At 38.3% G+C, this 23430-nt stretch overlaps 2 protein-coding genes across 4 annotated transcripts in view; one reads left to right on the top strand and one right to left on the bottom strand.

Annotated features, from left to right (window-relative positions):
- LOC109403057 (tyrosine-protein kinase transmembrane receptor Ror) overlaps window positions 1-23167 on the bottom strand; it is a 278655-nt gene extending 255488 nt beyond the window's left edge. Inside the window, exons 1-2 of one of the 2 annotated variants that reach the window (XM_062852352.1) lie at window positions 22235-23167; window positions 13652-20257 (exon numbers count right to left, since the gene is read on the bottom strand). In XM_062852352.1, coding sequence (XP_062708336.1) covers window positions 16733-20236 — 3504 coding nt within the window. In that variant the 5' untranslated portion in view covers window positions 20237-20257; window positions 22235-23167 and the 3' untranslated portion in view covers window positions 13652-16732. Of the gene's footprint in view, window positions 1-13651; window positions 20258-22234 lie in introns of those variants that run through there. The other variant, XM_062852354.1, reaches the window with a different exon arrangement.
- The window catches only part of LOC109621296 (G-protein coupled receptor Mth2-like), a 55778-nt gene that overhangs the window by 13606 nt on the left and 18742 nt on the right, over window positions 1-23430 (top strand). Inside the window, exons 1-2 of one of the 2 annotated variants that reach the window (XM_062852355.1) lie at window positions 3320-3896; window positions 3956-4097. The exons of the other annotated variant lie outside the window; for it this stretch is intronic. Of the exons in view, the coding sequence (XP_062708339.1) occupies window positions 3369-3896; window positions 3956-4097 (670 nt within the window). The 5' untranslated portion in view covers window positions 3320-3368. Of the gene's footprint in view, window positions 1-3319; window positions 3897-3955; window positions 4098-23430 lie in introns of those variants that run through there. 2 annotated transcript variants of the gene reach the window in all.

The raw sequence follows: 23430 nt of genomic DNA, 5'->3' as shown, positions 1-23430 counted from the left end.
CTGCAGGGATTTTTCTGAAATTCCTCCGGGAATTTTTAAAGGAAATCTTCGGGATTTTCTCAGGAAATCCTCTGGGAATTTCACAGAACATTCCTCTGAGAATTCCTCTAAGATTTCCTTCAGGAATTCCTCAGGAAACTTCTCTGGGAATTCCTGCGGTAATTTCTCCAGCAATTCCTCTGGAAAATTTTTCAGGAAATCCTCCTTCCTGGGGGGTCCCCCGAAGGAAATTCCAGAAAGAACCTCTGGAGGAATCCCTGAGGAAAATACCCGAAACAATTCCTGAATTTAATCCCGGAAAAAAACCTGGAGAAGTTACTGAAGGAATCATCGGAGGAATTGCTGATGGGAGTCTTAGAAGAATTCCCGAAGAAGTTCCTGGAGGGAATCGTAAAGAAATTCCTGGTGGAATTGCAGGAAAAATTTTGGAAGCATTTTCTGGAGAAATTCCTAGCGAATTTTCAGAAGAAATTCCAGGGAGAATTTCCAGAGACATTCCCGGAGGAATTCCTGGAGAAATTCCCGGCGGAATTCCTGGAGAAAACAAAGAAGGAATTCCTAGAGAAATTCCCAGAGGAATTCCTGGAGAAACTCTCAGAGGGTTTTCTGAAAAAAGTCACGGAAGACTTCCTGAAGGAAAACTTCCTGGAGAAATTCCCAGTGGGTTTTTTTGAGTTTTCCTGAAGAAATTCTCTGAGGGATTTCTAGAGGAATTCCCGGAGGAATTCCTGGAAGAATTTCTGGAGGATTTCTCGAACAATTTCTTGAAGAAATTTCCGAAGCAATTCCTGGCGGATTTCCTGAAGAAATTCCCGAAGGAATTCCCGGAGACATTCCCGGAGATATTCCTGGAGGAACTCCTAGAAAAATTCTCGGAGAAATCCAGCCTGGAGAAATTCTTGAAAGAATTCCTGAGGAACATCCCGGAGAAATTCATGAAGTAATTCCCGGAGGAACTCCTGGAGGTATTCCTGGGAAAATTCTCTGAGGAAATCCGGAGGAATTCCTGGAGAACTCCTGGGGAAATTCCCAGAAGAATTCCTGAGGAAATTACCGAAGGAATTCCTGAAGGAATCTCCGCAGGAGTTCCTGATGTGGGTCCTAGAGGAAATCCTGGAAAAAATACTGAAAGAAATCCCGGAGATATTTCCAGAGGAATTCCTAAAGAAATTCTCGGAGAAATTCCTAAAAAAAAAATCCAGGAAGAGTTCCTGTAGAAATTCTTGGAGACATTCCCGGAAGAGCAAAGGGAGCAATACTGTAGGGTGTCAAAATTTATCTGCCGGGGGTAAAAGACGGTGTAGTGAATAACCTAGCGAATAATCACGGATCAAAGACTCAACTATCAGACAGCTTTGAGCTTGCTGAAGAACTTTGTTGAAGACGGCATCATTCTATCTTATCAGAACTCTGAGATATAGAAGTATGAAGATTTTTGACCCTGGCGTCACCTAGCGGACGATTCTCGAACCAAAGACGCCATTGCCAGATAGTTCTTACCCTGCTGAACAACTATGCTGAAAACGGCATGCTTGTACTTCATTAGGGTATCGAGATATACGTGTTTAAATTTTTCAGACACAATGCGCCACCTAGCGGATAAATCTCAAACCAAAGACCTTACTATCAGATAGTTCTGCGCTTGCTGAAGAATTTTGCTGAAGACAGTATCATTCTATCTTATCAGGTTTCTGAGATATGAGGGTTTGAACATTTTTGAAACTGGCGCCGCCTAGCGGCCGAATTGCGAACCAAAGTCGCCGTTGCCAGTTAGTTCTTAACCTGCTGAACAAATTCGCCGAAGACACTATACTTCTACCTCATCGGGATCTTGAGATATACGTTGCGCAAAATATGTGGCCAATTTTGGTACCCCAAGACAATCCGGAATAACTCCGGAACCATGTGGACCAGGTACCCATGTCCCCGGCATCATAAACTAGAAGAGTTTTTCGGGAAGTTGTGAAAATTTCATCAAATTTCATTGAAAAACAAAAAAGTTATGACCATTTTTGTGATTTTCCGAAGGTGGAAAATGTACGTTGGCTGGATGAAGGTTAATCAGCAACATGAGAAGGAGCAAAAGTAGCTTCATCTGCTGCTTCTGCACCTGATTGGCGGTCCGAATCGAAACGTTAATAGTTCCGATTTGGATTCGAGCTGCTAATTGGATGTAGGAGCAATAGGTTTATCTACGGAAAACGCGGTAGTGAGCAAAATATATGTGCTGGCAATAATGCCGAAAAGTGCTACTTTTCAGCACTCTTAAGAGTGCCGAAAAGTAGTACTTTTCGGCACCTTTGTTTTAGTAGAGAAAAGTAGGCCGTTTTATCGTTGCAACCGCGAGTGAAAAGTAGGGTAATAAGCAACGTAATTGCAAAAAATAATTACTGTAATATGGAAATGATCATATCAGTAACATCTTGCTTTCTGGTGGTTGAACGGAATCACCCACGTGTTTCATCAAGCTAGACACAAAACTTAAATCAAGCAAGCTGTGCTATAACCGTCACAGTTTTTGAAGCTCTTGACGTGGAAACACCGGTTGTTGGCTAAACAATTGCATTATGATTCATAATGCAACCCAAATGAGTTGCATTATGAATTATAATACAACTGCGTTTTATAGTGAGGAAAAGTAGACCGTAGTGACACCAAAACAGCAAGTATAATATGTAATATTATAGTGTCAAGTTGCAAAAAAACATTTTTATTCTTCTACTTCAAAGAAGGCTGAGTCAGCCTGGCTGACAAAATCAGTTCCTCACTGCATTTAACGTGACCGGGTACGGTTGCACGGCTATCATTTTGATACAACATGAAACATATTTTTTATTCTGATTTAGTCGGGTACTGTGGTACTCTATGGTTATGCTTTAATTATAGATACATAGCAAGTTTAAATTTGATATGGGGGAACTTACTTATGTTTAGCTCTTTTGTATTCTTCGTCATGGGTTTTTATCTGTATTAACGAGATTTTTAGCCCTAGCGAGCTCAGGTTTTTTTTTTTCAAAACCTATTGAACTCAAAATTGGACTCAAATCTTTCCAAACCAAACTAAATTATACGGCCAAGTTTCAAGCAATTTGGCCGACAAAACCCCTCATATTTAACGAAGAGAACAAACCTGTTGATAATACACTTGGTCACCCTAGTAATGTCGTGTCCTTTTAGTCATCTTTGAATGAGAACAGATTTATCAAGTACTGCTCTGATTATGCTTCGAGCTCAATTTGCGCTGTATGCGTCACTGGCATTCAAGATATTCATTACAAATGAAACATTGCTCTAGTGTAGTTCAGTTATTGTCGTACTTTCCAGTTATCACCACCAGATTTGAAGCAGTTTTTTTTTAAATATTCATCATGGTCTGCCATGATAGGAGTTTTTTGAAAATATTCTTTCTTATACTTATACTTCTTATACTTATACTTCTTATACTTATGACCACATTATGGTCATTTGGGGAAAGCGTACCCCAATTGCCATGTGAGTTTCTCCATTCGGTAAACATCAGCGGTGGCAGGCTCGATGATAGTGGCGGGATTTTGTACAACGACGTGTATTACAAAAATATCAATTACGCGACGGTTGACTACAGTTACGACGATGATGGCAGGAAGATCCCGGTTCCAGTGCATACTCGGGGGTGTGTCTGCCAGGTGATGGCTTGTGTTTGGCTATGCTGTGTGCCAGAGTTTGTCTCGTATGACGGTGATTATCCGACATGTAGTGCTTTTAACGATACTGATCAGTTGATAGTCGAAATGAATAATGGCACCGGCGGTACGGAGCAGGTAGATTTGTTCCAGAAAGATGACATTTTCAAGGTGATTTGGAAGGAGTCTTGCAACACATATGAAGCCGACCCTAATGAGTGGAATATGAATAAGGTGATAATGAAATGAAGCATAATTTAGGGTTTTTTTTCATTTCCCTCCTTCTATTTTAGTCTGGTTATGTGCACTCGTTATCATCACTTACAGTATCTCAAACCGAATATTGTTTGATTCAAACGGAAGATCGCAATCTGTCTACGCTATATTTTTGTAACACTCCCAGCAAGATAAAAGGAGACATAGTTAAACAGATAGGTAATTTTATTATAATAACAAGAATTTTACTTTTTAAAATTACAAACTTCCATAAACTGAAACACTTATTTATGCAACAAGTTGCAAAATGATGATTCATTAACACAAGTCGTACATTTACGAGGCTTGTCGAGTTAAATAAATACGACGAGTGCTGAAAATAATCGAGCTTTGCAACGAATTTCATACAACATTTTTTCAACTACGCACAATACCCATTTCTCTCTACACAAACATGCATTGGGATGAGCCACGTGCGAGCATCCAAGCATCGTCAGCATAGGCGAAACTACGGATTTTTGTCAGGGGGTGCACCGCAAACAAATATTCATTAGTTCATCCATTCATCATTCATCGCCCCACTTCTTACAGCAATCCATTCAAATTCTAGGGGGTGCCTGGCACCCTCGGCACCCCCAGTAGTTTCGCCTATGATCGTCAGCGTAGTTTTTTTGTTCGATCAGGTTAGGCTATGGTGTAGTTGGCGTCAACAATGTTCCAGCTCCAGCTCCCGCTTCCAAACAGTTGTTAACACTTAAACTACCGAGGGGGTAAAAACTCCCGCGAACTACCAAGGGTCCAAAAAAAGTCGGAAGTCCAAATTTGACAATGCATTGCTCGGCCGTTTTTCAACCGATTTCAAAACTTTTTTTTGCGATGGAACCGGACGGGTTTCAAGATCATCGTCCATTTAAAAAAATATAAAATAGATGCGTCTACCCAAAGTTATTAAGCAAAAGGCACTTCCTAGTTTTTTTTGAAAGCGCATTTTTTTCGCACATTGATCAATAAAACAAAATTTAAAGCGATGACATATGGTTTTTTCGACTCTAAATCATGCGTACAGCTGGAGTGAACACGTTTATGCAAAATAAGTGATTTTTCAGTACACTGATAATTTACCTTACTCAAAAAACTGCTAAAATACCCTATTTTTCACATAAAATAAGCAATAAATCAAAATTCAAAGCGATGACATATAGTTTTTTTGGTCTCAAATTGTTCGTAGGATTGTACTCGACATTTTTGATGAACAATAAAAATGTTCTAATTACACTCTTATTTTGTTTTACCCGGAAAACTACGAAAATTCCGTACTTTTTACACAAAGTAGTCAACAAAACTAAATTTAAAATGATAACATGTAGTTTTTTAGCCTTGAAATGTTCGTAGCAGTTTGGGGGGCATACTTGAAGAATAATAGTGATGTTTTCATCACACTCAAATTTTGATTCACTCAAAAATCAACGAAAGTACCACATTTTTCACGCAAAGTGGTTAACAAAAATGATGGCTTACAATGCAAAGTAGTTTTTTACCTTTAAATTATTCGGGAAAGCGTACTGGACGTTCTTGATAAGTAATAGTGACGTTTTCATGACACACTTAATTTATTTTACTCGAAAAACTACAAAAATACCATAATTTTCATACAAAACAGTCAATAAAACAAAATTTAAAGCCATAACATGTAGTTGTATGGCCTTGAATTTTCCGTTACAATGTTCTGGATCTGTTTTTGATAAAATGTTGATGTTTACATTACACTTATATTTTGTTTTATAAAAAAATGTACGAAAATACCACAAAAAAGCGAATAAGCCAAAATTTTAAGTAATGATATGTGGTTATTCAACTTAGATTTTATCGTAGTAGTTTAGTGGATTTATTTGAACAATCTTAGTGATTTTTTTATTACACTCATATTTTATTTCACTCGGAATACTAGGAAAATACCACATTTTTCACACAAAGTAGTCATCAAATAAAAATTGGAGTCAATGCATTATAGTTTTTTTGCCATGAAATTATTTGTAAAAAAGTACTAGACTTGTTTGATAAACAATTAGGATCTTTCAATTACACTCGTTGTTTTCTAAACTTGTTTATAAAAAAATCAAAAACAACTCAAATAAAGAGAACTTACTATGCGCTGCTTATAGTCACATGTTGATGTACCGTAAAAAATATATTTTTACACAGATAATTATTTTTGACAGCTAAAAGCACTGAGATTTTCACTCAGGTGGAGTACTGACTCAATTTGTTATTTATAATTTTACAAAATTCTTCATGTTTTGATGAAACTATCATGTTTCATACGACTTTTCCATCATGCTGATACTCTTTGCGTTGCAATCTGTAATATTTTTTGGAATTTAATATGTTTGTCAGAGCACTATCAAAGTTTCCCCAAAATGAAAATGTGATTCTCGCTCATATGAAAAAATTATATTGATCACCCAAAACAATTAAAACTGTCCAATCCTTACATTGCAATTATATCTGAGACACCAGTACTTGTTTTAAAATTATCAAATCAGGAAAAATACATGGAATAATATTAGGGAAATTTGCTGAAAAACTATCAAAGCTACCCCGTTTTACGGTATTGCATCAGAAACTCTTCTATATACATTTGTTTTTCAGAAATTTCCCAAAAGGTGCATTTATATTTCATGATATCTTTCAAAGATTTTTTCAAAATATTTTGTCGTTGGTTCTTTTCGAAAATTTTTCAAAAATATTCCAGAGATTCCTTCAGGGATATTTTCAAAAACATCAAGGATTCATGCGGAATTTATTTAGGGGTTCTATTTCTCGAGGAATTCTTTAAGAAAACTTTTGAAATGTTTCCGTGTATTATTCCTTTGGGTTTTCATCAGAAATTCCTCTAGCGATTGCTTGATAAATTTCTCCAAGGACTCATTTAGAATATTATCATATTTTTTCAGGAATCTCTTATTTTTTTCCTGGAGCATTTTTGAAGATTTTTTCTGGCTTTCTGCAGTTCTCTTCCTAGTTTCCATCCTAGTTCCCATGCAAAGTGTTTTTCTTTTATTTACTTACCTTACCGGTCAGGCTTAATTTACTTACCTTACCGGTTAGGCTTACCGAGGCTGAAAATCTCTCTAATAAAGACACATAACCTAACCTTAACTTTGGAAACCAGTTAAGTTCGTAACTTTTTTTCATTTTCACGGGATTTCCGTTTATTTTTTGGTGATTGCTACTACAGGAGACGCAAATGGACTCAAATAAAAAAAAATCCCTGGTGAATTTTCGGTTTGCCTTGTATTTTTTTTTCAGGTATTAGATAACCTGAAACTTGTACAAAAAAGTCAGTAATAGAAATCTGCATGTGTTTGTTTTGAATTTTGTGTTATTGGCTATTTTGTGTGAAAAATATGGCACATTCGTGATTTTTTTAGTAAAACAAAACGTGGATGTGATGTGAACATCAAAATTTTATCAAATCCATGTCTAGTACATTCCAACAGAAAATTTTAAGACTAACAACTACATGTCATTGCTTCAAATTTTGTTTTATTGATCATTTTGTAAGAAAATTATGGTATTTTAAGAACTTGTTTGGTATAATGAATTAAGAGTGTCATGAAGGCGGTATTATTGTTCAACGTTCATCATTTCACGAAAAAATGCAAGCCAAAAAATCAGAATGCATTGCCTTATATTTTTATTTGTTGACTACTTTGTGTGAAAAATGTGGTATTTTCCTAATATTCCGAGTGAAATAAAATATGAGTGTAATAAAAAATTCACTAGGATTGTTCAAATAAATCCACCAAACTACTACGATAAAATCTAAGTTGAATAACTACATATCATTACTTAAAATTTTGGCTTATTCGCTTTTTTGTGGTATTTTCGTATATTTTTTATAAAACAAAATATAAGTGTAATGTAAACATCAACATTTTATCAAAAACAGGTCCAGAACATTGTAACGGAAAATTTAAGGCCATACAACTACATGTTATGGCTTTAAATTTTGTTTTATTGACTGTTTTGTATGAAAATTATGGTATTTTTGTAGTTTTTCGAGTAAAATAAATTAAGTGTGTCATGAAAACGTCACTATTACTTATCAAGAACGTCCAGTACGCTTTCCCGAATAATTTTGAGGTAAAATACTACTTTGCATTGTAAGCCATCATTTTTGTTAACCACTTTGTGTGAAAAATGTGGTACTTTCGTTGATTTTTGAGTGAATCAAAATTTGAGTGTAATGAAAACATCACTATTATTCTTCAAGTATGTCCCCCAAACTGCTACGAACATTTTAAGGCTAAAAAACTACATGTTATCGTTTTAAATTTAGTTTTGTTGACTACTTTGTGTAAAAAGTACGGAATTTTCGTAGTTTTCCGGGTAAAACAAAATAAGAGTGTAATTAGAACATTTTCATTGTTCATCAAAAATGTCGAGTACAATCCTACGAACAATTTGAGACCAAAAAAACTATATGTCATCGCTTTGAATTTTGATTTATTGCTTATTTTATGTGAAAAATAGGGTATTTTAGCAGTTTTTTGAGAAAGGTAAATTATCAGTGCACTGAAAAATCACTTATTTTGCAAAAACGTGTTCACTCCAGCTGTACGCATGATTTAGAGTCGAAAAAACCATATGTCATCGCTTTAAATTTTGTTTTATTGATCAATGTGCGCAAAAAATGCGCTTTCAAAAAAACTAGGAAGTGCCTTTTGCTTAATAACTTTGGGTAGACGCATCTATTTTATATTTTTTTAAATGGACGATGATCTTGAAACCCGTCCGGTTCCATTGCAAAAAAAAGTTTTGAAATCGGTTGAAAAACGGCCGAGAAATGCCTTGGCAAAGTTGGACTTCCGACTTTTTTTGGACCCTTGGTAGTTTAGGAGTTAACAGGCAAAAGTCACAAAAGAAGCTTCAGCCGCCGCTGTTCAAACCCCATCTACAGCCCGAATAAAAAAAAATCATATATAAAAAAAAGCTCGGAATCGCCATGAATATGCGACTATCAAGTAACTCCACCATTTGACATAAACAATGGATTTTTTATCCAAAGGTACTTACACCCCTATACCACTAAATTACTGTCTTACACTCATTTGCCTCAAAACAAATCTCCAATAGGGTTGCAACTCTATGTGTAGACTCAAGTATTACTTCGTGCAGTGGACCATGACATGAAATGTTAATTTTGAAGCCAAAAGTGTTAGAAAAATACAATTATGGCGACTACTTTCCATTCCAAGGCCTTCAATGATGGATCAAATTTGATCGCAGTGCAAATGCCACGTGCAGTCGCAGCAGTCATCATATCGCCCGGCCATGTGGCGACTTTTTTCAAGAATTATCAAAGAGCGCTACGATGGAAAATTTAAAAACAGGTCTGTTTTCTTAGGCGACTGTCTCGCGAATAGAAATACACTAGAACTCTAATGGCGCTGTAGTCACTTTTCTCAATTAATTATTTCAATAACTTTAATTGCAATAATTCACAATTTTAAAGTGTCCTTCTTGTAGAGGATCTTTTGTTTTGGTAAACAAAATTAACTTGACACTTCTAGTACCGCTGCTGACGCTGTAAGGGCGTGGCAAACTAGATGTTAGTCACACGAACAGTCCCGACATTGAACTTCTGTGGCTAGTTATTCTACTGTCTCGCGCGTGTTTCTGACTGCGGGTAAAAGTAGTTGCGAAAGTAGATTTTATTTTGATTCGTATAATATTTTGATCTCTTACTCCATTGCAGATGTCTGGTATTCACAAGAACTTACAAATAAACTTTTAAAAGCAATTGAATTACACTCATTGCACAATTATGGGTCACTCAAGGAACAACCATTTCATAATATGTATGAATCGTTTTTCATACAAAAGTAACACTTTCATTATTTTTATTTTATATTCTCATAATTGAAACCCCTTTTTATTGTTTTAAATAAAAATCTGCTTGTGAAATTCACTTTAGGCGGTGAAAATTACTAAAATGTTGGTGAATAATGAAAACCACAATAATGGGTCAAAATTGGCTGTGTAACAATTATGGGTCAATTTGTTGCCTATTATGGGTCACTTAAGAGAAATCGACTCAAAAATAATGTTTTGTCTATTTTTTCAATGAATGATCACTTATTATCGATAGATCAACTATAGTAGAATCTAAAACTGGTCTCAAACCTCTTAACGAAGCGTGTTTTCACGATTTGGAATCCATTTTTCAAAATTGGGTCAAAATCTCCAACACAACCACCGATAAACGCATACAAGTATGCAATGCCCACACTGAAAAAATATTTTGTTGCATTGTACGAAATCGCTCGTCCGGTTTACGAATGCCATTCGTTGTTTTCTGCAACGAAAAGATTCGTAGTGTGCCTGAGTTCGTTTCGTAAAAAAGATCACTCCGACACAACAACACAGATTTTTTCTGTCTCTTTTTTTGTCGGACCGACATAAATCATGTTGAAAAAAATAGCACGCGTATATCAGCTTGGTTTTCACAGGCTCCGAACACGTATCTTCTGATTGATACCTACCAATGCTAGACATCCAGCTGTAGGCGCTTGTTGAAACCGTTCGGAAACAACTAGAACGCTTTCTACTCTGATTCAATTTATAAATAACTTTTACTTCCTACTGAGAGCATGCTTCCTTTCCTCTTCTCGCACACGCACCGTCATATGCACATGAAAACAGGTTGCTTTGTTGTCTCTGCGCTCCACTCAAACATCAGTGATGACTGCCATACTTTGTTGCATTCTACGAAGCGAAATTTTATTTTTACGCTAGGTTAGTAAAAAACGTTTGACATTTGTTTGTTTTGTTTCATTCTACAAAGCGGGAGCTAAAATCTACGAATGAGCGAGCTTAGCGTCTGTCGGATTCGTGATTTCGTACATGATACAACTCCATTTGTACTGTTTCAGCGTGGTGGTACGAATGGACCGTACATTTTACGCAAATTGCTTTTAATTTACGAAAACTGGTTTTACGAAGCATATTCGTTGAGCTTTTACGAAAGTATTTTATCAGTGCATGTACGCAGAACTGTCAATATTATGCTGCACAAAAAGTGACCCATAATTGTGTGATTTTCGGTGTTCCTCGGCACAATAATGAGTCACTTAAATTTTGCCAGAAATAAGCTTTAATTAGCTGCAGTCACATGAATTTCTACATTTAGAACGTTAATTATACCTTTGTTCTGGTGACGATACCATTTCGCACATGAAAATCACTGAAGCTCGCTTTTACAGAGCTTACAAAAGCAGCGCACGCACTGTCCGATATTCACAATCGAAGCGTTACTTTGACAGCTAGTTTTGCGCCGAACAAAAAAATATTGAAAATATGTATGTTTTGATGTATAAGCCCGTGTGCTATACGTAATACGTATAGTGACACAAAACAAATCAACTTATGTGCGAAAAATAATAATAGCCAACAAAAGCTTGCAATTAATTAGTATTTATCTATTAAAGTGGAAAGTGACTAATAATTGTGTGTGACCCATAATTGTGCAATGAGTGTACCTCTATAAACAGACTTTTGTAGTGGTTGAACTTTGTGTTTGTGTTCTTTATCAAAAATTCAATACTTTTTCAATCAGCAGATATTCAGTGCTGTAACAAGATACAGAATCAATATTTTCAATTTTTAAAGGCCAGTCAGAGCTCTTGGTATTATGATTGAATGCTCGATATACTGTATCTCATTGAAGATACGTTCAAAAATTGAGTTTCTGTCAGCTTTACTCAAAGTTGGACCTCTGTGCCGCGTGAACTGTCTGTAGACTCAAGTCACAAACAAACACACGTAACGCCTAGAACAATTTTCGTGAAAAATCATCACCCAATTCATACTACCATCACCTGGTAGAAATGTTTCACGGAACACTGCGTTGTGCAATTGATTGATGCACCAAGCGAAAAGAAGAAGAAGTTTTGACATCCAAGCGGTGTGCCGTCGATGAGATCCTCGTCGCTGATTGGTCGATGGATGTAAACGGCACACCGCTTGGATGTCAAAACTGCTTCTTCTTATCGCTTGGTGCATCAATCAATATTGTCAATAGAAAGCGCTAGTGTCAAACGTCAAACGCAGAGAAATACGATGCGCGAGCCTCTGGTTGTGAAAGCCGCAACTGAAGATTTACAATGGTCGTTAAAAGCGTTGTCGAATTTCGCCAGTGTTACGTTTGTTTGTTTGAGATCAAGTATTAATATGCAAAAAGTGTCACAAAATTAAAAATATGAACTTTAAAAGACAATTCACACCGTCTTCAGCTAGAGGCTGCACAGACTGAACCAAGGACTGAACACATTACTTACACTAGACAACGAACAACACACAGAGCACCCAGTGGCCTAGCGATGAATTTTTCGTTTGACGAAAAGTTTCCACCGACTGGAGCGGGAATCGAACCCACACTTCGAGGCTTACGATACGCCTAGACGACTGCCAACGCTAACCGAACAGCCACGAAGCCCATCTTGTAAGTGAACGATGCAAGAAACCAGATAACTTCAAAGTATAATGATTTGTTTCCAACTAAAAATACGGATTTTTAGATAGAAATAAATAATAGTCCATTTTACGGGCTAATTTTATGAATGAAAGCTTGTCAGGAGGTAGTGTCACTACCAAGCTAAAATCAATATCATCATGAACATTGTTGTCGGTTTGTGTTTGACTTGGCCGTGTTGCTAGTTTGTAAGTTTGGCATTCGATAACAATATTCAAAATCATTGAATTTTATTATTCGAGTTTTATTGCCTCAAATATGTGAGCAGTCAAATGTAAATCAACCTAAAGTGACTCCCACGCCTGAACATTGATTAACACTATTGATTTAGTGGGAAATCAATTGAACTTTAGATAAATTCCAGAATTCCACTATGAAATAAAGAACCTTGCGTTTGAAAGCAATTTTACTTGCAGGTTATGCTATTCCAATTGCAAATACTGCTTTACGGTGCGAAATATGCATCAACATTTTAATCTTTAAGCGCAGTTTCGAGTTCGAAAGGAATCGCTCAAGAAACTTCTTGAGTGATTCCTGACAGAAACTTTCTTCGGTGACTGCCATTTGAACTGTCATTTCTTCGCAACTGCGTACTGCGATCAAAGAAAAACCGGTTTCTTGAGCGATTCAGGCAAGGAATTTCCCATGCATCAAGATAGGCTGAGAAATTACTTCTGATCTGCAAACAGCGCTTTAAATTAAAATTGTTTGAAAGATTTGGAATAAAGAAAAGTGGCAGCACTGGATTTTCATCGTCGACGAAATCGAGCGCAAGAATAACAAGGCAGGCGAATTTCTGCTGTCACATCCTATCCTAGGGTTTTCCCTACGTTCATCAATGTATCTTTACAGCAGTCTACTACCGACAAAAAAGTGGGATGGCGTAGATGAGGCAACAGTCCCTCAAGCCATAAAACCAAACCCCAACAACAACAACAACAACAACAACAACAACAATTTATCTTTAATTGGTTGTGTTCTAGGATGGAAAAATGGGAGCCACACCACAAATACGGGAGAAGTATGATATGGCCGGCGAAATGTTGCTGAGAAATCCAGTTAATCAATAAATCTGGCCAAGGACAGCAACAGGATGAAATTCCTACTCAATTGTAGACGATGCAAGGTAACACAAAACCGTTTACTGAAAAATAATCAGAACTTGGTTATTACGAGGCGGATAAAGGCAACAAAAGAATAATTATAGAAGCAAAGGAGTACACAAAAATTATGGAAATGCTGGATGATGAGAACCCAAAGTCCTGAAAAATTTATTTATTCATTTGTCGTCAATCAATACGTAGACCAAATTTTACAGTAAAAATTATAATAAATAACGTCTGTAACAATGAAATTTTTAATTTCTATTTTCACTTGTCTTATTGCCTTGTGTATCTTGAAAAGAAAACATGTTTAAGTTTCGATCTATTCATTGTTATATCAATTGCTTCACAATAACTATTATAGCACGACATCATTCTATTAATAGGCCCATTAATGCCATAGTCAGTTCTTTGGTATTTAATATAAAATAGATTCCTATTTCTTAGTTGACGAGTGGGAGCGTAAAAATTTAGATTTTCTAGCATAACTGCGCTGTCGACTTTCTGTGATATAACATCGTTGATGAAGGCTATCATGGCAAATTCTCTTCTTTTTTTGAGACCAACCAAATTTATTAACAAACATCGCGATTCATAAGAGGGCAAAGGTAGTGTCGTCCAGCCAAGCTTACGAAGCGCAAAAAGCAAAAACTGTTTTTGAACAGACTCTATACGATTTATATGCGTTTCATGATATGGAGCCCAAACAATACTACAATATTCAAGAAGTGGTCTAACATATGTAATATACAATGTCTTGATTGTGTAAAGGTCATTGAAATGGTAACTGAATCTCTTTATGAATCCTAGCTTGTTACTTGCTTTGTATATGATGTTGTTGTAGTGATCATTAAAACACAATTTAGAGTCAAGAATTATACCTAAATCTCTAACCTGCTTACATAGTTCAACTGGTATTTTATTAAGGTAAATAGCTGTTGGTTCAACCGTATATTTTCTTGTAAATGAAATAGAAACGCATTTTTTAACATTAATTTCAAGCAAGTTTTGCTGACACCAGTTATGGAAAACATCTATTTCATTTTGAAATACATCAAGATCTGCTGAATTACATATCTCAAGAAACAGTTTCATATCATCAGCATATATTAGAACATTGAGGCGATTCAAGACACGTTCTACATCATTGACAAATAAAATGAACAATAGAGGACCAAGATGAGATCCTTGTGGTACCCCGGATGTAACCTCAATTATTTTTGTGGATATGCTATGTTCAAATCTCACTCTTTGGGTTCTATCGGATAGGTACGATTGTATCCACTTTAACAATCCAGGATTGAAACCAAGCCTACCTAATTTAAATAGTAATAAAGCAATATCAACTCTATCGAATGCCTTACTGAAATCAGTGTACAGTGTTTCAACATAATGCTCTCTATCCATGGCGTTAATTGAAAATGTTACAAATTGCAATATATTAGTGGTCGTTGATCGTCCTTTGAAAAAACCATGCTGATTACAAGTTATTAGACATTTGACTTGAGAGAATATCTTGTCATTGATTATTGATTCAAATAATTTAGGGATACAGGATAAAATGGCTATTCCGCGATAGTTTTTAATATCAGATTTTTTACCTGATTTAAAAATTGGGACTAAAAAAGATTCTTTTCAAATATGCGGAAGATAGTTGGACTTAAGAGATGAGTTAAATAGCCAGAAAAGTGGTTTAACTAGCTCTTTCGAAAGTGACTTCAGAAGGAGTGGTGGTAGACCATCTGGTCCAGCACTCTTAGAGGGATCTAAGGTTTCAAGGCGCTGTAAAATCTCAATAGGAGATATATTATCTACTGCAATGTCTTTGGTCGGTTCTGGAAGGAAAGAGAAATAATCGTAATCTCTTATATTATTTTCATGAGTTGTATAAATGTTCTGGAAGAAATCGGCGAACAAATTACTTATATCATCTGAATTATTTCCTACCTTTTCATTTAATTGCATATTTGATGGAAAGTTGTTGGATTTTTGTTTGTCTTTTACGTATTCATAAAACGATTTAGGGTCTGACTTGATATTGCTTTCAATTTTGTTGATATGGCTTTCATGTGCTCTTTTAATCTCTAAGTTTAACTGATCACATATAGACAAGTAGAACGCAAGGTTTGAATCGTTCCTATTGCGTTTGTAGGTTTTATGAGCCTTTTGTTTTCTATTCTTAAGATTTACTATGTCATGATTGTACCATACAGGTACTCTATGTATGTTCACTTTCTTCCGCTTTTTAGGAACAGTCTGTTCAATTATATCGAAGATAGTACGATAGAATATATCGACACCCTGATCAATGTTTGAGTCACGAATAAGAGTCTGCCAATCTATACAGTTCAGTTTTCTCTTAATGAGTTCAAAGTTAGCATTTTTGTAATCGAAGCTTGGTTCGAAAAAATTGTCATCAGGCCTCACCGAGGTACTATGTACGAAAATGGAAAATTCAATTGCGGTATGAAATTTTTCATTTTTCCATAACGGGCTTAATGATTCTGTCACACAAAAATCATCAGTCATATTAGTAAAAAGTAAATCTAAATAGGAATTATTCTCATTTCTAATATGATTGACTTGATTGAGACCAATTTCTGAACTGTTTTCGAAAAGGCATTGGAGTGTTTCATTGTCTCCCACAATTGGTATCAATAGAGAGTCATTTTCGTCATCAATAACAAAATTTACAGATCGTTGATTGAAATCGCCATATACGTGAATATTTGTCTCTGGACTGAACTTTGAAATAATTTGCTCAGCAATAGTGAAAAATTTTAAGTATGACTCTTTTTTAGCATTTTCAGGTGGAAAATATACCGTTGCAAATATATGAACCTGACTCCCTATTGATGATTTGACCCAAACATGATCAAATTCTGTTTAGAACTTTTTGCGATTTATACACACTGTAAAATATCGGCCTCGAAAGCGGAGCAAAAACTGCGCACTGGTTTAGATAACTGGGAACTGTGATATGATGATGTAGCACGAGCGAATTTGGAGAGTGGAAAGAGAGCGTTTTCTGGCTCTGCTGAGCTTTTATAGAAAAAATCTTATACCTAAGAGCGGAAATTCATTGTACAATATAATTATGGGATTTCAAGTTAGGCTAGGGGTAGTTCAATCGATAATTCAATGTTCGAAAATATAGCACTGGAAAATAAATCAATCATAATTCAACACACAGGGCCCCGTTGAAACCTACTGTTTCAACTGCGTTTGATCCTACGATGCGTCGTCCTCGGTATCTGTACCTGTATCCTTCCGTTGTCGGTTCCTAGCTGCTTCCTTTCGTGCGACCTTTGGCTCTCGATTGGGCTTGACGTTGGAAGTACATCTATCGGGAGTGTGCAGACTTCGGTCACGGCTCTTTTGAACATTCCTCGAACTGTTCGCACTAGCACCACCCTTATGTGCCCATCGCTCCCTGCGTACGTTTCGACGACGCGACCCAAGTTCCACTGAAGTGGAGGAAGGTGCTCCTGTTTGAGCAGGACCAATGCGCCTTGGACCGGATCGTTGTGAGTTTCGGTTTGCCATTTGGGTCGTTGGTGCAACTGGCTCACGTAATCGCGGGACCATCGGTGCCAGAAATCTTGGACGGATCGTTTCAATTCCTGGAAACGATTTAAGCGGTTAATGCTCATATCCGTCACGTCTGGCTCCGGAATTGAGAACATTGGTTCTCCGATTATAAAATGTCCCGGCGTTAAAGCATTTAAATCCTCAGCGTTGTTAGATAACGGCGTCAATGGCCTAGAGTTAAGTATGCTCTCGATTTGAGTTACTGCGGTGACCATTTCATCCAGACGAAGAGATTTCGAACCCAAAATACGGCGAAAGTGGTGTTTAAAGGATTTTACCCCCGCTTCCCACAACCCACCGAAATGGGGGGAGCGGGCTGGGATAAAATGAAAGTTAATTCCTTGTTCTAAACAAAAGTTATTCCAATGTTCGGTTTTGAATTGGCCGAGGAATTGTACCCGGAGCTCCTTAAGTTCTCGATTTGCTCCCACAAAGGCTGTTGCATTGTCGCAATACAAGTTCAGCAATCTACCACGTCTGGCAATAAAACGCTTCATAGCATTGATGCAAGCTTGAGATGACAAATCGTAAACGATTTCTAGGTGCATAGCTTTTGAGACCATGCAAACAAAATTTGCAACATAAATTTTAACTGAAGATCCTCTACCAACAAGGGGACGAACAAGAAAAGGGCCACAGTAGTCCAAACCACAGTTGGAAAACACTCTCGCAGGTGTGATCCTCACTGAAGGAAGAGGGGCCATAATTTGGTGATTTCCACGAGGATTGCACCTGAAGCATTGTATGCATTCACGAACTATTTTGCGAGCAATATTTCTCCCATGCAATGGCCAAAATCGCTGACGGATGGTGGCTAGTAATAACGTTGGGCCAGCATGAAGAGTTTGATGATGAATAGAACGAGCAATCAACATAGTAATTTTGTGATCAGACGGCAATAGAATAGGACACCTTGTATCCAATGGAGCGGACAATTTTTCAAGCCGTCCTCTAATTCGGAGTAATCCGAATTCATCCAAATAAACATTTAGTCCCTTCATCAAGGACTTGAAATTCATTTCGGGTTGTGTACATTCTTCACCTTTTGCTTTAGTCAATAATTTGATTTCATCAGGGAAAGATTGTTGCTGTGCAAGCCGAACCAGGCGTTTTAATGCAAGATTTAACTCCTCTGGTGTAAGAGTACTAAATTTTCCAGAACGCTTTTTGGAAATGTGTTCAAAAAATCTCCAACACCAAGCAACAACCTTGAGCAAGGTGGATAACTCCGAATATCTTTCAAATATGTCCCATTTATCATGAATGGTGCTAGTCGTGAACAGAGAAACAAGTGAACGACGTTCAGTCATGTGAATGTTATCAATATTCGGAAACTTCCGATTCGATGGCCAACAGGCTGGCGATTTCACTAAAAAATCAGGACCATGCCACCACAGTTCGTTGTTTACAAGTTCAGAAGGTTGAACTCCACGTGAGATTTGATCGGCTGGGTTCATCTCGGAAGGGACATGTCTCCAGGTTTGTCCTTCAGTAAGTTTTTGAATCTCTGAAATGCGATTAGAAACAAACACCTTCCACACTGATGAAGGAGAGTGAATCCAATGTAAAACCACTGAAGAGTCTGTCCAAAAGGTGACTGACCCAGAAAAATCGGTTGTAGTGAGAATTTGATTAACTAATTGACTGCCCAATAAAGCCGCACATAATTCCAGACGAGGAATTGATTGTGCTCGTAGAGGCGAAACTCGTGATTTAGTTATCAATAAGTTGCTTGTGTGATTACTAGAAACAATATACACACAACATCCATATCCACGTTCGGATGCATCACAAAAGCAATGAATTGAATAAGGTTTGTTACTTATTACGCGGCGAGTCACTTGCAGTTGTTTTAGTACCGGTAACTGATCGCGGTAGGCTTGCCACCACAATCTCAAATCTTCGGGCAATTGTTCATCCCATGTGTATTGGCCCGACCATAAACGTTGAACGAAAATTTTAGCGGCCGCAACTACTGAGCCGACGAGGCCCATGGGATCAAACAATTGTGCCATTTCAGAAACAACAACACGCTTTGTTATCACATCCGCGGTAGGCAGCACTGGTAGTTTAAATGCAAATTGGTCACTATGAGGGTTCCAGAGTAAACCTAAAGTTTTCACCGATGACGACCGATCTATCTCAATTTCACTAGGCATCTCAATCAGCTCATGAGGAATTTTGGCTAATACTCGCTCATCATTCGCACACCATTTACGAAGGTTAAAACCACCTGTAGCTAACAGCGATCTTAGCTGGACCGTAGATTCAACAACTTCCTCTATTTCGTCTCCACCAGTTAGCGTATCATCAACATATGTATTCTTGCGAATTATCTTCGCTCCCATAGGGAATCGCGATTCTTCGTCTTCCGCCAGCTGCATTAGGACGCGAGCAGCTTGAAATGGGGCACAAGACGTCCCGTATGTCACTGTAGCTAATTGAAATTTGGAAATAGGATCTGTGGGATCGTTCCTCCACAAAAGTTGAAGGAATCTACGATCATCAGGGTGGATCCAAATTTGCCTAAACATTTTCTCAATGTCAGCTATAAAAACAAATTTGGGAATTCGAAAGTTTAAAACTATGGATAACAGTGTGGGCTGGACAGTCGGCCCAGCATACAAAACTTCGTTCAAGGATAATTGGTTAGTTTCGCTACACGAGCCATCAAAAACAATGCGAATCTTTGTGGTAGTGCTGTCGGGTCGAAATATGGGATGATGGGGTAAAAACGATTGTTGATTACCTGTATAGACGCTGGGCTCCATGTGTCCTAGTCTTGCATACTCCTCCATGAACTGGTGGTAGTTCTGTTGAAGGTTCGGATCAGTTCTAAACCGTCGTTCGGTAGACAGCAACCGACGCTGTGCTAACTGATGTGCGTCACCTAGATACGGCAGTCGATCGTCTCGTACAGGCAGCCGAACTACGTATCTCCCATCTCGTTCACGCGTCACTGTTCTTCTGAAGTGGTCTTCGCACCGTTGCTCATCCAATGTCAGAGCTCTACCGTGATCTAGATTGTCCATCTCCCAAAATCTCTGAAGCATCCCGTCCAGACTGTTAGCTGTACTAACTATGCAAATTGGCGGTTGATTCGCAGGCGTAGTGTACATTCCTGACATCACGAACCCGAACACAGTACTCTGTAACAGAGGACAGCCTTGAGCGAATGACATTCGTCTTGAATTTAGTAATGAAAAAAATAGCTCCGCACCAATCAAAACATCGACACCCGCACTAATGTTAAATTTCGGATCGGCAAGCACTACGTTAGATGGTATTTTCCACTTGGAAATATCAACATTTTTGCTTGGTAAAATAGCTGGAATTTTAGGGATCACCAGACACGACAGGACGCACGTAAAATTACTCACTCGCGAATTGATGTTAATCATGAGAGATTCCGTAATGTGCACTTTATTTGTGCCGACACCGATCACGTCGACATTAGTTTTACTGCGTTTAATACCGAGTTTAGTTGCTAGAGCTTCCGACACGAAATTGCACTGGGAGCAACTGTCCAGAACGACACGCGCGAAATGACTACGGTTGTGCGAGTCTGTAACCTTGATCAAGGCTGTTGCGAGGAACACTTCACTACCTATCTTTCGTTGCGGACACAGCTGTGTCGAGACATCCTCGGCTATTGTATTCTCCATAGGTATAGAAGCTGACCTATCACTGACCGGAGTACTGGACGAGAGCGCCGCGAACGAGTGAGCCGTAGCGGCATGTGTAGAGGATGGTGGTGGCGATGGGTAAAATCCAGTTCCAGCAAATTGATTAGATTGCGATGGTATTAGATTTTCCGTGGTACGAACCGATTGTTCATTTGCAATAAACGAATGCGATACACTGTTAGTAGGATGAGCGAGGTTAGAATCATTTGGAGTTGGCAAATGCAGTAGTGTGTGATGACGATTGCCACACACGTTGCAGTTTGCCGAGTTGCAATTCTTTGCCATGTGGTATCCACCGAGACAATTGATACACAATTTGTATCGTTTCGCGAGATTGAAACGTTCTTTAGGGGCCAGTTTTTTAAATTGAACACATTGGTACAATAGATGACCTTGCTTGCACTGAGGGCATTTAGCAGAAGGCTCTGTAGCGACAAAGGTAGTAGTAGTTTTCGACGGCTGCTTTTTGTGGTCAGTGTTAGGGAGATTTACATATTGCGATAGCTTTACGGATTGTAACATGCGAGCTTGCGTCCTAATAAAGTTGACCAATTGCTCGTAAGTCGGGCGCTCATTTTCCTTACCTTGTTTCTCCCATTCTTTGAGGGTAACCGAGTCTAAACGACGACTGAGACTCTCAACCAAGACAGAGTTCCAATGTCTGTCTGGACCTTCGAGTTGGTTCAGCACACTCACATGTCGGTCAAATTGGTCCAGCAACTCGGAAAGACCCGACGCTGATTCACGTTTCAAAGCGGGAATTGAGAATAGTGCAGCAATATGGCGTTTTATCAACAAATTAGGATTGTCGTATCGTTTTTCAATAGCTTTCCACGCTATAGAATAATTTTCGGTGGAAACGGGAAGGGAAGAAATAATATGGTGGGCTTCGCCTTTCAACGCGGCCTTCAAATAATGGAGCTTTTGAACAGAATTTAGCTGAGGATTAGCATGGACTAGAGATTTAAACAAATCACGGAATTCAATCCAATCTTCTGGATTGCCGTCAAATTCAGGGATTTTAATCTCCGGTAGGCGAACTGCCTGTGTTATATGCGATTGTGTGGAGTTAAGCAACATTCGAGAATTCGATGGAGGCTCAACACGTGGCAATTTGGTTATGAGAGAAGACTTTAAATCAATGTACATATTCTGAAACGAGACTCTTTGTTCTGCAAGCTCCGTAGAATCGGAATGTTCGATGGATTCAATATCGTCTTGAACCTCCGCAAACTTTTTCCACAACTCGTCAAGTAAGTCGATTCTTACTTGTACTTGATGGCTCATAGCCTCGTCATAATTGTCATTAAACGATTTTATTAGTGAGGCCGAGCCGAGAATGTTGGCTCGGCGTCTGCACAAGGTTTTCAATCGGTTAACACCAGTGCGGGTTGTCTTCTTTGGCGTCATAATTCGAGGGACCAGCATATATGGACGTACCTGTTAAGCAAGGTTGATTCCGACCTGCTGGGCGCGGATTGCCGTACCAGAACGGCCGCCGAAGTAGATTAACGCTTCCTGAGGTGACGAGAGATGGTCACGAAGTGCTGCTTCGGAGCTCCCCCAAATCGAGCCCGCCCGTGTCGAGAAAGGATATCCCACGTGGTCCCAGCACACGGTCACAAACTGCTTTTACACACACTACGCGACCCGACACTTATCCGGCGAGACGAATTCCCGGGTTTCGGCACCACTGTTTAGAACTTTTTGCGATTTATACACACTGTAAAATATCGGCCTCGAAAGCGGAGCAAAAACTGCGCACTGGTTTAGATAACTGGGAACTGTGATATGATGATGTAGCACGAGCGAATTTGGAGAGTGGAAAGAGAGCGTTTTCTGGCTCTGCTGAGCTTTTATAGAAAAAATCTTATACCTAAGAGCGGAAATTCATTGTACAATATAATTATGGGATTTCAAGTTAGGCTAGGGGTAGTTCAATCGATAATTCAATGTTCGAAAATATAGCACTGGAAAATAAATCAATCATAATTCAACAAATTCTTTACACTTGCTGGTTGAAATTTTCTCCGACTCGTAATTGGCACTAATTGCGATTAATACTCATCCGCCAGATTTCTTATTAGATACTGCTTTGTCACGATCATCTCTAAAAACGTTAAATCGACTTCCAAAAACTTCCTCGCTACTTATGCTTTCGTCCCAACTCGTTTCTGTACCTAATATGACAGAGAAATTACTTGCGGCAACCTGCCTATATATTTCATTAACTTTTTTGGCGCCTTTCATTCGGTTAAAATTTTGGCAATATACGATAACCTCTTTACTAGAAAAACATATTTCTGACTTACTATTATCCTCTTGCGAGTATTGCGTCCTTAGTATAGAAAAATCGGGTCCCTCTGTGATGCCCTGGATGATAACGGTTGCACCATGCTCCAAGACTTATCTGCTGTATGTCGGGAGCCACTCGTCTGAATTGAAGGGTTGAGAGTCTCACCCTGTCTGAATCGTATAAACTGGCTGTTGGTTAAAACTGCAGGAGTAAAACGATACAGTCCCGATTCGTTAGTTGGCGGCTCGTTAGATGGGCTGTCTCGATGGTTGAATGTTCGCTGGTTGGGGCAAACCCCAACTAAAAAGCACTGTCAATGTCAAAATCAATGTCAAAACGA

Source organism: Aedes albopictus, chromosome 2 (genome assembly GCF_035046485.1).
Source record: "Aedes albopictus strain Foshan chromosome 2, AalbF5, whole genome shotgun sequence".
In the NCBI taxonomy this organism is placed as follows: Eukaryota; Metazoa; Arthropoda; class Insecta; order Diptera; family Culicidae; genus Aedes; species Aedes albopictus.
This window is presented reverse-complemented; position numbering and strand designations above follow the sequence as displayed.